The following is a 15,493-nucleotide window of genomic DNA, read 5'->3' as shown; positions in this document are numbered from 1 at the left end:
GGTATACGGATGGGTTTTGGGTATGGGGATGGGTTTGGGGTATACGGATGGGTTTGGGGTATAGGGATGGGTTTGGGGTATACGGATGGGTTTGGGGTATACGGATGGGTTTGGGGTATACGGATGGGTTTGGGGTATACGGATGGGTTTGGGGTATACGGATGGGTTTGGGGTATACGGATGGGTTTGGGGTATACGGATGGGTTTGGGGTATACGGATGGGTTTGGGGTATAGGGATGGGTTTGGGGTATACGGATGGGTTTGGGGTATACGGATGGGTTTGGGGTATAGGGATGGGTTTGGGGTATACGGATGGGTTTGGGGTATACGGATGGGTTTTGGGTATAGGGATGGGTTTTGGGTGTACGGATGGGTTTTGGGTATAGGGATGAGGTTAGGCCTAGTGATGGGGTCGGGTGTAGCAATTGCGTTAATGTAGTTAGGTATAGAGATGGGGTTAGGGCTGCCCGTTGTCCCTGTCTGACTTTGGGGCATCCAGTGAGTGAGGTTTACACTGTTCACGTGATCATAGTTTATAGATGTAAGAATTCATTGGATTTTCTGGTGTGCTATGTCCAGAATTATGAGTGTGGATGTTCACCCGTCATTGACAATTACCGGAAGGTAAGGTCTAAGGCGAGGATTGTTGTAAACGTTGTGTTTTCTCTCAAAGAGTAAAAATACGCTATTGCTTCTCTCCTCTGCATTAGAGAAATAACCGAGGTGTGTGTGTGTGCGTGCGTGCGTGCGTGTGTGGGATCATTACGCTTGGGCACCCATTATTTTAAAGTGAAAAATTGCAAAAAAAATTTAAGACTTCCAATTCTTTTAGGAGATTTGCAGCTGATCAAGCGGTGATTGTGGTGCGCAAACCTCCATGGCTTCAGTGGTTTGGATCAATTTCATTCGCATAATTGAATGCTTGCATTTATTTGGTGAGTTGGTTTCATACACACTGACCGGGGTAGTTGAAACTGAGAAACTCAAATTGTGCGTGTGTGTGTGTGTGTGTGTGTGTGTATGTGTGTCCGTGCATGCGTTTTATGTGTATGTGTGTGTATGTATGTGTGTATGTATGTATGTATGTGTGTATGTCTGTCTATGTATGCCACATTGCAGGAAGCTGAACTGCACAAGCTTGCTGCTGAGGCTATGGCACAGGAAATCGTTGCGCTGAAGCAGCAACGGCAACAACTTGAGGTATCGCCTGCGTGACTTATGAGCATATCCATATGTATGGGTGATGTGATATGTTTACCCGGTCATGTCGTTGGCTGCCCTGATGAAATGAAGCCCATGGTTTTGCTATCAACGGCGCTCCATGCAAAAGTGCAGCAGTTCCTTCTAGCCTATGTCTTGGCACCACATCGCACTAATTACAGTTGTGTTCAATGGTATAATGCCCGGGCCAGTACTGGTGTACTGGGCACAAGTACAACTCTTCAGGAGCTGTACGTGTGCGAGGCAGTGTTGCCTATGGTGCAGAAGTTGGTAACTGTTGGTAAAATCCCATTACACAAAAGTAGTTGATAGATGAAGGTGGCTACTCCTACCGTTTGAGATTTCAATTCTGGAGGCTGCCTGGAACTAGCCTCTGACTTGTTAGCATGAAGCTCAAGGTCCAATGTGCGCTAGGAGTAGGAGTCTAGTCACCTTCTAATACCACCACCAAAGTCGCAACATCTTGGTTAGTTTTGACATGTAGATGTACTGCTGAAAGTGACAAGTTGACTTCGTAGGCTAATGTATTGTGTGGAATGCTTAAATTCTCATGGAACCAGCACTGCTGTTTATGCTGTTGCTATTCAGATGGAAAATGTGTGGCTCAAGAGAGACCTTGACGATGCAAGAGGCACAGGCAAACGCATCATGGTGATGCGAGAGGCGGATCTACGGGAGATGTCCAAGCCTGAATTGCTGGAGGTGCATCGTAAGTATCTGGGTGCAGCAGATGCGCATGTTTTACTTGTGTTTGTCCATCAGTCTCTCTGTCGGTTTGTCTGTATGTCCCTCTGACTCAGCAAAAGCTTGATCATCCTGACAATGACGTACCAGCAAAGATTCGGCAAGAAGATTCATTTAATACTAAGCCGTAGATAGTGAAGGCACACACAAGGAGCAAGACCTGACTTTCATGACTGTCTGCCCATCTGCCCGTGTGCTAGTACATGTACATATACCTATGCATGTACAGTGAACAGTGAGACCTGCGTGTAGTGACCACCCCACCGTCGGCACACGGACTACCCAAGTCTTCATAATAAATTTGTTTTGATACTGGTGCACAGGTTCAAATGTACATAGCAACACAATCTGGGTGCATGCTAAATGACCAGTTTCATAGGACAGGTGGTCTCATAAGCCAGGTGATCGCAAAAGCCAGGTGGTCTCATAAGACAGGTGGTCTCTATAGACAGGTGGTATTTTACCACAGCGGTCACTCAACAGAGGTTTTCCTGTATAAGGCATATGCAGTGCTGCTGAATAATTTTCGCCCAAAATCGAACATCTTTTCACCTCCCGCTTCTCTTCAAGAGATTCTTAGAACATGACGTCAGCAAAACTTGTCAATCACCATATTTAGCAGACTGACATAATCATTGCATTATTCGTAATTGCAATTACCCCTTCATATCCGTATACAGTCAACTTCGCTAATAACGACTGCGGATATAACGACAATTCGCGAATAACGACAGAATCTCCATGCCCAGAGCAAAGTCCCATTCCACTGTAATGCATATAATGAGACTTCGGGTATAACGACACTTCGCGAATAAGGACACCTTTTTGATGCCCCGCCGAGTGTTGTTATAAGCGAAGTTGACTGTAGATATAATGTACCAGCAATAGTTGACATGTTCTGAGAATATGACTACTTGAATTATCATCATGAGAGGAGTTTCCCTGTACTTGAAGTAGTATTTACAAGATAGCATTTCAGATCACGATCAGTCACCCGTGACCACCACACCAAGGTCGTTGACGCTGCAAATTCTATTCAAAAGAAACTTGAAATCTCCAAATTTTCGCCCTTGGGGCTTCATCAAGGAGTAAAATTTGAATTGGCTGCAGTGGAGCCTCCGTGTTCTAAAAAAAACGCATTTCAGATTTAAATAACTATGTAGAGACACGGAAAAGACAAAGAAAAGAAAACCTGCTTTACAAGGACAACGTGGAGAGAATCGAAGAGGTGAAACTGAATTACTTGTAAGTAAAAAAAACTGTAGACTCAATGAATCAGACTGGCGAATGAAATAATTATGGTACAGTAGGTATCGGTTATAGCGTGGGTGTTTGAAAACGACTTTCTATTCCTATTTCCGATATTTCTTACACACGATAAATCAAGTGTGGCATATCATGTGCATGTGCGCAGAGGCAGGAAGATCATCGTACATACAAGGTAGTGCTGCTGTGCATGCGGCTGGCCACAGTCACATAGGCTTACCATGTGGCTATGCAACATGAGTTACATGACCACAATAGTTGAACCAGCAGCACTAGGACCCAACGCGAGTCAGATCCGAACTGCTTTGGACGGATGTTATTACTACAGGCGATATACTTTGTACTGATCTGGTATGTTTCGCTACACAAAGTCCATTCTTAGGAGCGATATATTCTACTGTACGATAAAATTGCTTGTAAGAATAAATGTGCACATGAAATCCATGTTATGATTATGAAAACATGAGAGTTCATTCTTGTAGGCAGTATATTCTTTTACACGACCACGCTATAACCGATACGCACTGTACTAAGCAAATTAGCCTTACAATGTGTTTCAATTGTATGGCATGGCTCGATGGGCACGTGGAAAATCTTGGCTATCACGTTTTGTGATCTACCGGGATGTAATAGGCACTATTATTGAGGAGCATCTCTAGACAGGTCCGCAGGTCCCTGGACAGCATCCTTGAAACCATCTCTCATCTTCTTGGAGGGAGTGAAGTTCAGGCATGTTGTGCTGCCACGATTGCACTGAACGGTGAGTGAACTGGCCAGTACCTTGTTGCTGAGGCCGCTTCTCTTCTTAGATTTCCCTTCAGAGAGGTGGGAGAAGCTTCGCTCAATTCCAGCAGAGCTGTGCGGGATCACCATGAGAGCAGCCACAAGCTTGACAAGAGTGGCCCGGTACAGCAAACTTCCATCTCTAGACTTCAGACCCATGGCATTTTTCCAGTGAAAGCTGACAGGGTCGGCGGCAGAACTCGGGTCAACTACTGTTGTGGATGCCTGATAGCCCTGCCAGTCTAAGTTGCCTTAGCTTGTCGAGGTCAGCACTTGGAATTATGAAACGATGCGCAATGGCAACAACGAATGAGGCGTTGAGGTCTCGGCCGCTTTCTGGACTCAGCATGGCCAAGTTTGGTAGTACTTTGTCATCCAGTGGTAGAACTTGCACAGCTCCTGAGCTAGCTCACAAAAGAACTCTCTGCAGCTGTTGACAAAAGCTGGCTCATCAAATGCTGGGTCCGCAGGCAGAGCTCGTATGTATTGCCGGGTTTCTTCGCCTAAGAACGTATCATCGTCATCCAGCCAATGCTCTGGTTGCTCAAGCTCCAAGTCATCTACAGCGGCTTGTCGATCACAGCATCAGGCTTCAGGAAACTCAGAGAAACACTGCGCAGCAAGCTCTCTTGGTCAGTGTGGAGTTGGTGAACTTCTACCCTGTCTCGCTGGAAGGCTGTCTTGTTGTTGTAGGCATTCATTAGTGGAATTGTTGCCGAGAGGAAGAGGAGAAAAGCCGTTGTCTCCGGCTTTCTCCTCTGCTTCAAGATGGACTTGGTTCTTGCAATGGATTTCGATGGTCCCTCCAAGAAGAATCGTAGTAGAGCCTCCCACTGCTCCAGTACACGAGCAGCACGTGCTTCTAAACTGAGCCAGCGCGTTGAAGGTGGCTTGATCACTGAATCGGGGCAAGCTGCGGTAGACCAAATTGCTGCTGATAAGACCGCAATGCATCACATCGCTTCGGAGAGTGCTCGAAATGGTAACAAACATATCACAGCCTTTCCTCGATATCACCTGGGATCTTCTTCACTGCGGCAGACGCGCAAAGATGAGCCACATAACAAGTACAACAACAAGGGCAGTTACATGTCTCTTCAAGTCATACACTCCTCCACTTTTATACTCCAAGCGTGTCACACGCTGCTGCGCTGGGGAAGTGCAAAGTAACACTGTGTGACCATGGTAACGATACTTTGCACTTCCCCAGCGCAGCGCTAGCCTCGTTGGAAGTACATGTATCGTGCATGTACCGTGTGTGTGTGTGTGTGTGTGTGTGTGTGTGTGTGTGTGTGTGTGTTCAGTTACGCTCGAAAGAGAAAAAACAAGATTTCTGCATGGGAAAGTACTGACTTCTGGCATTTTCGGATGTTTTTCGGACGTTTCCTTTTTCGGACCGGTTTTCGGAGCAGCCGTCTAAAATCGGGCACTGTCCGAAAAATCGGATGGTTTGGCAGCACTGCATATGTATGCCATCGCCAGCCCATGCTGAGATGCAGTGGGGAATTTGCTGCATGAGAGTTGATAGTGCTTGGGCCTGAGGTCTGATGTCAATTCTGCATCATTGTACCTTTGTGACTGGTTGTTCTGAACACAGTGGATGCACGGCACAAGTATGGCTTTGTTGCAAGTCAGCTGCATGAAATGAAGAAGAAAGTCGTTCATCTGCAGAATGAAGCAATACAGGTAACTCCCATGCACTGGTTTATCACTTTAGCTTATACCATCATTATCTTACTAGCAGCAAGAAGTGACATGATGTCATAGTTATCAACCATGCTTGATGTGATCATTGCACAAGGGTCAGAATGCCTAGCTGTCTATATAATTATATTGGTGTGTACCAGGTTTCTGTGTGCACGTACATGTGTGTGTGTGTGTGTGTGTGTGTGTGTGTTTGTGTGTGTGTGTGCGCGTGTGTTTGCCATGATTGTCACAGCAGTCAGAACCCCAATGTCCAACCATTGCACAGCCTTCTTTAAAGCTTTCAAGTACCATTCATGCAACTTTCACCATTTCACCATGCTCGTGTGGTGCCAAATTCTGAATTCTCTAGAACCAAGATCAAGTGATGGAGCTAATGAAGCTGAAGGTTGTGCATCGAGATCAGCAGGCACTTGTTCAACAACTGCAGGTATTTGGACAATGATATCGCATTGGAGACCTCAGTGAATGTTCATGTACAAGCATCACACATTCTCCAGTTGTATTAGATTCGTGACTGCAGTGCACAGGTTGTCTGGGCTCATTTCTACACTGGAACCCTCCACGGCCCTCCGCGATGCAGTCACGAGCCTGTCAGCTGCCGCTTATACCCACTGGGTTCTTTGACTAGGGCGTTGCACTCGACAAGGCAATGCATTGTGTCTGCAGTATACTAGTATTTCCTCATGGCCAGCAATCGCATGTCATCACGTACATTGAAAATCAACATAATTTTTCGAATCGACCTTTTTTTCAGGATCACTTTTCAACGAGGACGAAGCAAAGTCGGCCGAACGAAGCCTAGAGGAAGAAAATCACCCTCTCCACTTCACCATCACGATACTGACATAGATACGAGATGAAACAACTAAAAAATCCACAAGAAAACTGTACGGCCATCATCGCGCTGACTTTGGTCTGACTTTGGTCTGAGAATTTCTATCACGATCAAAAATGTACGAGGAGCACTCAAAAATAAGCAACAGACGTACCTTTATCGCTCTCTACTCCTTTTTGAAGGCACAAAAGTCGACTCTCCACTTTCAAACCAGGAACCAGACATACCAGTGGTCCTTTTCAGCTGCTCCACGAACGCAGGAAATGTTCACCAAGGGGCGCAGAGCAGCATCCATTCCAGAAAAAGAGCTAAAATACGAGTGAGACTGCATGCCTGAGTACATGAGTACATGTACGAGTACATGCAGAAAATAGTCAATTTCAACGTTTCTGCTCCAAACAGCAACTAGCTTCGACTAGAAACAAAGATTACACCAAAGGATCAAACAACAACCATTTTCTGCAGTTTTTTTGCAGATGGCTTCCTTGTGCTTGGCCCAGCACGCCAAAAATCACACCTCGGAGGAGTACACAAATTACAACTCTCAGATGTCCTCGATTGCTGGCCATGTGCATTGCCGTGCTGTCACTAGTAAAATACATGTATTGCAGAACTCACAAACTGTAATACAGATTGTAAAGAACCATTGGTAAAAGTAGTCACACACCTACAAATTACCATGCTGGTCACTACGACCGTACCACTGGTACTACAGTTAGACCTCGCTACTCCGGTCCTCTTTTATCCAGATCCCTCGCCATCCGGAAGAAAATCGTTGGTTACCGATTTACAGCATATGCCATGCATACCGTACATACAGTATGTGTGCTCGATTATCCGGTTCCCTCGCCTATCCGGATCATTCTTGTGGAAAACGGATGTGTGCGGTTATGCGAGGTCTGGCTGCAGGACACTACAGCCTAGGCCTGTTGAAGTGCGTACACTGTATACGTGGAAAGAATGCTCTAGAAATATTGACAAGAAATGATATCCTTTCCAGTTACGAAGCTCTGTATTCCCGGAAACCCCGTGCTTCTGGTACCGTAATACTGGTTCAACACCGGCCTGTCGTTTCGTGTCCAGAGTGAGGTGCAAACCAACCATGGATGGAAGAGGCAAGCCAAAGATCTCGATGCGGTGAGCCAGGTTTAGTATATCAGTGGCATTAACTGTTTAACCTCTGTGTCATCCCTAACAACTACTTTGGAGAATAACAATTATTACTAAATAGTAGTGACTGTGATTCAGTACTAATTGCCTGTGAGCATGCGTTGATTTTGGATTTTTCCATTCATCTTTCCGAATCACGTTATCATGGATTTTTCAATAAAGTTCTTTGAGAAGAGTTACTAGATGGCGTCAATACCAGTACAGTATAGTTCTTCTGTGAATCAAACTGCTAACCGACAGACAGATAACTAGTGACAGGATCTGAGCACATGTGCCTGGTCACCTTTTTTTTTAGTTAAGTCACTTATTGTTACTATGGTTTGGTATGGTTGCTATGGTTACTTGTTGACATGTATGTGTACCTAGGAGCTATGCACGTACGAGCGGCGGATACAGGAAGCGTGTCGCCGAACAGGAGAGCGAAACCACCGTGAGTGTTTCTAGATAATCATGTCAACAGTTGTGCTAGCTGTAAACTATGCATATCATGCTGGACTGTGCGCTGTAAACTATGCATATCATGCTGGACTGCTACGGTGCTACCACACAATATATGGTGGTCCGATGCGGTAGAACACCCTCGGCAGGCCATTGGAAACTGCTGTAGCTAGATTACATGATAGTATATGATCATTAAGACCTGCAGCCCCCCCCCCACACACACACAGACAGACACACATGCACGTATCCATTCCGAATCCCAGCATTAAGTTTACGCCCTATCACAGATAGGGCTGCCATCACGGATGGGGCTGCTATCACGGATGGGGCTGCTAACACAGGTGGGGCCAGGCGCGTGCGCCGTATGGGTTCCTGGGTGCCCGGAAGCCCCCCCCCTTTTCGCTCAAAAATGCAGGATTTTGCTTCATTTTTTGAAAAATTTCCCGGGGGAGACCCCCGGAACCCTCCCTTGAACGGCACCGGCGCACGCGCCTGTGGGGCTGCTATCACAGGTGGGGCTGCTATCACGGATGGGGCTCCTATCACAGGTGGGGCTGCTATCACAGGTGGGCTGCTGTCACAGGTGGGCTATCACAGGTGGGGCTGCTATCACAGGTGGGGCTGCTATCACAAGTGGGCTTGTTGTGCAGTTACTGTACACTATTAATATGCCGGTCATCAGAGAAATATATTTTTCTGTACGTTATGTTGTCTGTGTGGTGTGCTGATGCCTTGGCATGCAGGCCATCAGCTGTATGCAGACTTGTTTGACGAGATGAGCAGGGAGAACGCCCGCCTACGTACAAGGCTGACCGAGCGACCGGTGAGTTTGTGACACGAGGACGTGCATTGCAGTGTCAGTGCTACATGCTATATGCGTTAGTTAGGCACTGCATTTTGCCACCCTCGTATAGTCAGGCATGCTGGTGGCCGGGCACGAGCGAAATTTCCGAAGCCGTTTGTGTTTCTCAACGCGATTGTATAGCCGGTGGTAACGCTTTTGTGCGAAGTTTGCTTTTTTTTACATGCTAGCGTTACACGCAGTGTCTGACAGCTGTGAGGTGACAGGGGTGTGCTGTGTGATTTCCGTCAGCATCCGTTCCAGTCACTGGTCATTTCTGTGCCCGACCGAATTGGCGTTGTGCAGTTGAAATGCCCGGCACAGTATCGCGTTTGCACACCGTTGTACATGTATACTAGAAGTCTGGATAACATAATCCCATGTCAAACTTCGTGACACTGTGCTCTGCTCCATGCTTTACTGTAGTATTATCTGTTCCACAGAGACAAGTATGTACCCTGCCTACTTATCACAAATATAAGTCGAATCTAGCAATGAAAAATATCAATTGTGCACTCATACCCATGTATAAACAATTAAAATGAAACAATTCCAGAACGTTTTCGTGTGACCATCATCAGTGGAACATCGTCACATAGTAAGAATCACTAAAACAACCACTGATGATGGTCACACGAAAACGTACTGGAATTGTTTCATTTTAATTGTTTATACATGGTTATGAGTGCACAATTGATATTTTTCATTGCTATTTTACGACTGTTGTCTCCTCGTCGGTTATTTAAATAAGTCGAATCTCTTTACACTTAATTGGCAACAAAGAAGTGCGACTTACAACCGGGCATGACTTACCACTGATGTGATTACATGTATATTGAAAGGATAATTTATGGTTCCGACCTGAAATTGGGGGTGCGCCCTATAATCGAGTGTGACTCACCATTGGGGAAATATGGTATGTGTTGCATGAGCAGACATCAAGTGTGTTGTCTAACAGCTACGTCAATAGCCATGAACTAAGTTGCACATATCTACTTGTTTGCACTTAACAGTTGAGAGTGCCGAGGTCTTGGTCAATGCCACGCATGCCGGAACCAGCACCGAACACAAACTACATCCAGCGTCTGGAAGCTCAACTGCGTGCCGAGAAGGAACGGTACGCTGTGTACTCAATGCCATGCTCTTCTTGCTTCTATTATGGGGTGGCGGTGGTGGCGATGGCGGTAGCGGTGGCGCCGGCAGTGTTGTGTGTGTGTATATGGGGGGGGGGGGGGTGACAACCGGCTATGCTGAGAGGCCGCCGTCACCGTGCCTGTGACATTGTCTGCCTACTGGCAAGCTCAGGTATGGCATTTGTATGAGACTGACTTTGACATATCGTTTACACATGTTTACACTGCTATAGGTGCAGAGCAATCGAGGCAGAGAAGACCAGGGTGGTAAGTGACATAATCAGTAAATCTGCTGGTATTTTTGCTTACTTTTCCGCAAAGATTTACCAGGTTTCCCTGTAATAAGGCCATGCCTGTTGGGACTCCCCCTACTCCCCCTACTCCCCCTACTCCCCCTAGTCAAATAGTACACTCTAGTACTTCTCTAGTAAGTAACACAATGTTCATGATTGTTTCCAGAGTTGGTATGCTATATTGTCTGGGTAATACATTCCGCACATGTTCGACATTGTGCACACCGGGCCATATGCAACCATTCAAATTCTACAAGCGAAAGTATCCCAGTCCTTCCCATGACTCTTCTTCTCCGGACTCCTGCTTAGTTGTAAATATTACACAAAGCAAGAAAGAAACATTGTGAAATTATTCTAAAAAATATTTTTTCCCTGAATTCGAACTCGCAACAGGTGGACAATGTAGTTTGGATAACCTGGTTTCCGATGTCTGTGGTCTGCATAACTGGGGTCTGCATAACTGTGGTCTGCATAACTGTGGTCTGCATACCTGGGGTCTGCATAACTGTGGTCTGCATAACTGGGGTCTGCATAACTGTGGTCTGCATAACTGTGGTCTGCATAACTGTGGTCTGCATAACTGTGGTCTGCATAACTGTGGTCTGCATACCTGGGGTCTGCATAACTGTGGTCTGCATAACTGGGGTCTGCATAACTGGGGTCTGCATAACTGTGGTCTGCATAACTGTGGTCTGCATAACTGTGGTCTGCATAACTGTGGTCTGCATACCTGGGGTCTGCATAACTGTGGTCTGCATAACTGTGGTCTGCATAACTGTGGTCTGCATAACTGTGGTCTGCATAACTGTGGTCCAACTGTACTGTTATCCACTGTCATTACTTGATGTGTGATGATTACACGTTTTGATTTAAAGGTACGCCACCTGGAGGATGAGCTTCGGAAACTGAAGTTAGCAGCCGCTCCCAGCATCCCACAAATGCCACCCGGTGAGCGTGAAATGTACCAAGTAAAGATACGACAATTGGACGAGAAGATTAGGCAGTTGTCAGATGAGGTGAGTTGGTTCTGCTGTTGTGGCAGCTGAAAAATGGTCCAGACCGATGTGCACACTTTTAGTGCCGTAAACTGATTTCAGGTGACATCATCATTAGCGCATGCGCATGCACAATCAGAGTGCTTAGGACGTTGAGGCTGAGTGGCCTTGAGTGCAGTGCGGTGTACACCAGTCTGGTTTTCATTTGCCACACATGCGTCAGGCGAAATTACTGGTCAGTCGGCGACATGCATTTTTCACAAAAAATTGCGTTTCACCTGCTGGGAGAGTATGCGTGTACTCGAGTCTCATCCTGAGCACGTTTTTTTCTTTCTTTTTTTCAGCTCCAGTATAGCTGTATTTTCATTGCAAAGCCGTCCTCAATTGTTGTGTTCGTTGTTCAAACGAAGTTGACATTAAATCATGAAGGCAGAGGACATAGGAGCCTGATTGAAGTTTCTCGTGGCATAGGACGGCCACAAAGAGACACTTTGGGATTTTCTGAACGTAAAATACCGTACGCACGATGCTGAGATCAATTTGTGTGATATCAAATTGTTTGTGATCTACCACATCGAGCAGAACGGGATCCAAACACAAGCTTACTGACGGTAAGGCTGCCGACTTGACTGGACAAATGATCCCTGGCTTCACCAGACGCCAGAAGTCGGACACCATGTCCTTTGCCGCGACGTCCATCTCCAAAAAGAACTCCATCTTCGTCGTGAAAAGGCTTGAAATACTCAATATTCAACTGGGATTCGCGGTCTCACCCTTTCTCAGATCGAATCATTTTTTGTTGTAGCAGTTGCAGGGCAGATCCCCGCCACTACTTCAACAGAAGATGGCTCCAAAGCATGCCTGGAACAAGCCATATCGAGGTTGCAAGCCACCCCTCATTTCAATGGTGGAAGATATGCTATGAAGAGAATTTCAAAAGTATGTTTCGCGGAGCGATCGCTCAACCTACGTCATTCAAACTTTGCAGGATGGTTCAGACGTACCTGCTAGGCATGAAACCACAGAAGATGATATCATAGCTGACACACAGAGTCACACACACAGCAGATTCGTGTGCACAGATACGAAATTAGTGGACGTCGTCATCTTCTTCCCGCTGATCTCAAATGTACTATGACGTGCTATTTCGCCTGACGTGTACTGACGCATCAGACAAGACTAGTAGCTAAATAGCTTTTCTGGGGGGGGGGGGGGGGGGGGGAGTAATACGGATACCACTCATCAAAGTACGCTGCATATCAGTGTTGACTTGTGGTGGTGGATTTGTGTGTTGTCATTCACAGCTGGCTAGCAGAGTGCGAGATCATGCACAGCGAGAGCATGAACTAACGGTTAGTGTCAAGCTTCAGTAACCATGGTAACATGATTAACACAACATCCCATTGCTAAGTCTCAGTGTACATGTACATGTATGGGTCTGACATTATAGGCAGTTAAAACACATACTATGGACTTCACATTGATTTCTAACTGTGGCATTTGTTTAAATCTAGTTCACCGTATTGTTTTACAATGGCAACTCGTCCCTACTAATCTAGCATGTACATGTTCATGCATGGTATACTTGTATGTGAGCCTTGTTTGGTTGATTAAAACATGTCGATCGGTTGACCGCATGTTACAAGGCGGAGGACACAGCAGGGTTCTGCCAACTGATGATGGTTGTAGTCAGAAGCACTGTTTTCAACACGGTGCCTCTTCCGCCTTGTAACATGCTGTCAACCGATCGACATTTTTTTAATACTACGTGACATGTTTATACATGTATGACTGTAGAGTACAATTCTCACACATCATTACTGACTCTGTCCACTGTGCAAGTAGAGCACTATGCGCAGCCTGAGGATCTTAAACATCTGTGTATGTATGTACAGCATCGAGATATACTGGGACAATAGCTGAACTTAGAGAGATTGGCTAAGCCGCTTGGTGTATGTGCTGCGCATTCTTGTTGCATCAGCATGAGCTTGAGCGGGCCAGGTTAAAGATAGACTCAATGAGGCGACAACAACAAGCTGCACTTGACGAAGCCAGCGTGGAACAGGATAATATTGACCTGCGTTCATTTGTGGTAAGTTGGGCCCAAGATTGTAATACGCTAAAATAGCATGTGTGACTGACAACAGGTACAAATTTCATTGCCCAGTTGCTTCTGAGATACTGGCAACTGTTTGGTGAGTGATCTAACAAATAAACAATGCACTATGTATGTGAATTGGCTGGTCAGTCTAGAGCAGAATACCTATGCACACTGCATTATACACGAGTGGATAGTGGATAGAGTGGATAGAGTGGATAGTGGATAGAGTGGATAGAGTGGATAGAGTGGATAGTGGATAGAGTGGATAGAGGATAGAGTGGATAGAGGACAAGCTTGGCCGGTTTATGTATGTGTTTATGGGTGCGTGTGCATGAGTCTGTTAATGTGTGGGTGTGCATGCATGTGTGTACATGTGTGTGCATGTGTATGCATGTGCATGTGTATGCACATGGCCACGTGTATATGTGTGTGTTTGTTTGTGTGTGTGCATGTGTGTGTGTGTGTGCGCTCGCGCACGTGTGTGTCACTGTGTAGCGATCAAGACCGATGACGTGGGATGAGTTTGTGGCCCAGTATCCTGGCCTTAACCCCCAGCCTTCGCGACGGCGCGAAATGCGTCCTTTTAATCGAGCGTCAGACAGATCGCAACGGACCACACCGACGTCTTTGCTTCCATCAATAGCGCAGTATAGATATGGCCAGCAGCATGCTGAACGACGCAGAAATGGCTCATCGCCTGACACACAACGCCGGCCTAATTCGTACTCGAGGTATTTCCGTAGGTAGAATTTACCTTCAAAATAGCGAACTAAAGGACGAGCCGGATCGACATGTGCAACGGCATTGTTCTAAAAATGTGAAAATAATGTGAAGAAACAAAACAAAACAAAAAGAATCTACTAGATCAAGTTGAACTCCATTGACTGGGAACTGATTAACGGATGATACAACAGAGACCTCGTGTTTCTATACCCCCGCCCGCTGGTCGCCGGTAGGCCAGCCAGCATTGGTCGGAGAAGAGCGTTTGACATGCAAGCACTGCCACGCACTCACTCGTTCTCAAGATGGACTGGGCACCATCATAAGTTGGTCGTTTTCACTATCTGCTATTTCCGGCAGAGTTCTCTCCAGTGATTATAGTAATTTTTATTTCATTGTCATCACATGACTGACTGCTTTCCAGTCCTTGAAATCTTGATCTGATTCTTATTTACATACATTTCAGAGAGATATTTGAGAGTTGTTGCGACTAGTTTGATCACCCTATCAAGTATAATATACCTACCCCTCCTCTTCTGGCAACGTACAGTCACTAGTAGATATGTAACTTGTGATACTTTTGCAGATCATGCAATAAAGCCTGATGTAAGAGTCGGCATCCATTAATTTTCATTTCTCCCTGTCACTATTATGCAGCCTCATTCAACTACCATTCACAATAGATGATATGCCGAATAACGTGAGGATATGCCAAACAACGTGCAACTAGACTTGGGAGGGCATTGCACACCAGTTTGCGTACAAAATACGCTACAATGTGTGCACGGTAAGTCCTGAGCTCTGCAGAAGCATAAGTCACGGGTAACCGTAAAACTTTGAACTTAGTCACAAAAAATAGAAATAGGATTTTAGAACTTACTATTCAAATGTACAAATATCGATCGACTAGAATTTCTCTTACAGAATTCAATGAAAAAATGAATGTGTCGTGGTGAAGAGACGGAGGCTGAGTGTAGTGTGGATTTCAATGAACTTGCAACATTTTGAAACTTGTAACAACCAATGCTGCTTTTGCTCAAATCAAATATGGGGGTTCTAGAGAGTATGGTCAATTTTTTTCTTTTTCAATTGGAGAGAAAATTAAGTCCCTTGAAAGTTGAAAAGTTACAACCTCTAAGTGGGTGATATAGCAAAGTATATACCCCAAGTTAAAGTGGTGAATATGGAGATATATTCCCCAGTTATCTCTTAATTTCCTGGCAAAAATCCTATATATATTAT

General features: G+C 45.6%; 1 protein-coding gene across 4 annotated transcripts in view; it reads left to right on the top strand.

Moving 5' to 3' along the window:
- LOC135815905 (uncharacterized) overlaps positions 1–15,166 on the top strand; it is a 28,551-nt gene extending 13,385 nt beyond the window's left edge. For 2 of the 4 annotated variants that reach the window (XM_065329254.1, XM_065329252.1), the window contains 14 exons: positions 581–625; positions 1,121–1,201; positions 1,811–1,931; positions 5,613–5,701; positions 6,072–6,149; positions 7,641–7,694; positions 8,094–8,157; positions 8,912–8,991; positions 10,023–10,126; positions 10,376–10,409; positions 11,311–11,451; positions 12,735–12,782; positions 13,412–13,522; positions 14,027–15,166. In XM_065329254.1, coding sequence (XP_065185326.1) covers positions 581–625; positions 1,121–1,201; positions 1,811–1,931; positions 5,613–5,701; positions 6,072–6,149; positions 7,641–7,694; positions 8,094–8,157; positions 8,912–8,991; positions 10,023–10,126; positions 10,376–10,409; positions 11,311–11,451; positions 12,735–12,782; positions 13,412–13,522; positions 14,027–14,278 — 1,302 coding nt within the window. In that variant the 3' untranslated portion in view covers positions 14,279–15,166. The remainder of the gene's footprint in view (positions 1–580; positions 626–1,120; positions 1,202–1,810; positions 1,932–5,612; positions 5,702–6,071; positions 6,150–7,640; positions 7,695–8,093; positions 8,158–8,911; positions 8,992–10,022; positions 10,127–10,375; positions 10,410–11,310; positions 11,452–12,734; positions 12,783–13,411; positions 13,523–14,026) is intronic. The other 2 variants (XM_065329253.1, XM_065329256.1) reach the window with 2 other exon arrangements.
- Positions 15,167–15,493: the final 327 nt, after the last annotated feature.

This window comes from Sycon ciliatum, chromosome 4 (assembly GCF_964019385.1).
Source record: "Sycon ciliatum chromosome 4, ocSycCili1.1, whole genome shotgun sequence".
NCBI lineage: Eukaryota > Metazoa > Porifera > Calcarea > Leucosolenida > Sycettidae > Sycon > Sycon ciliatum.
This window is presented reverse-complemented; position numbering and strand designations above follow the sequence as displayed.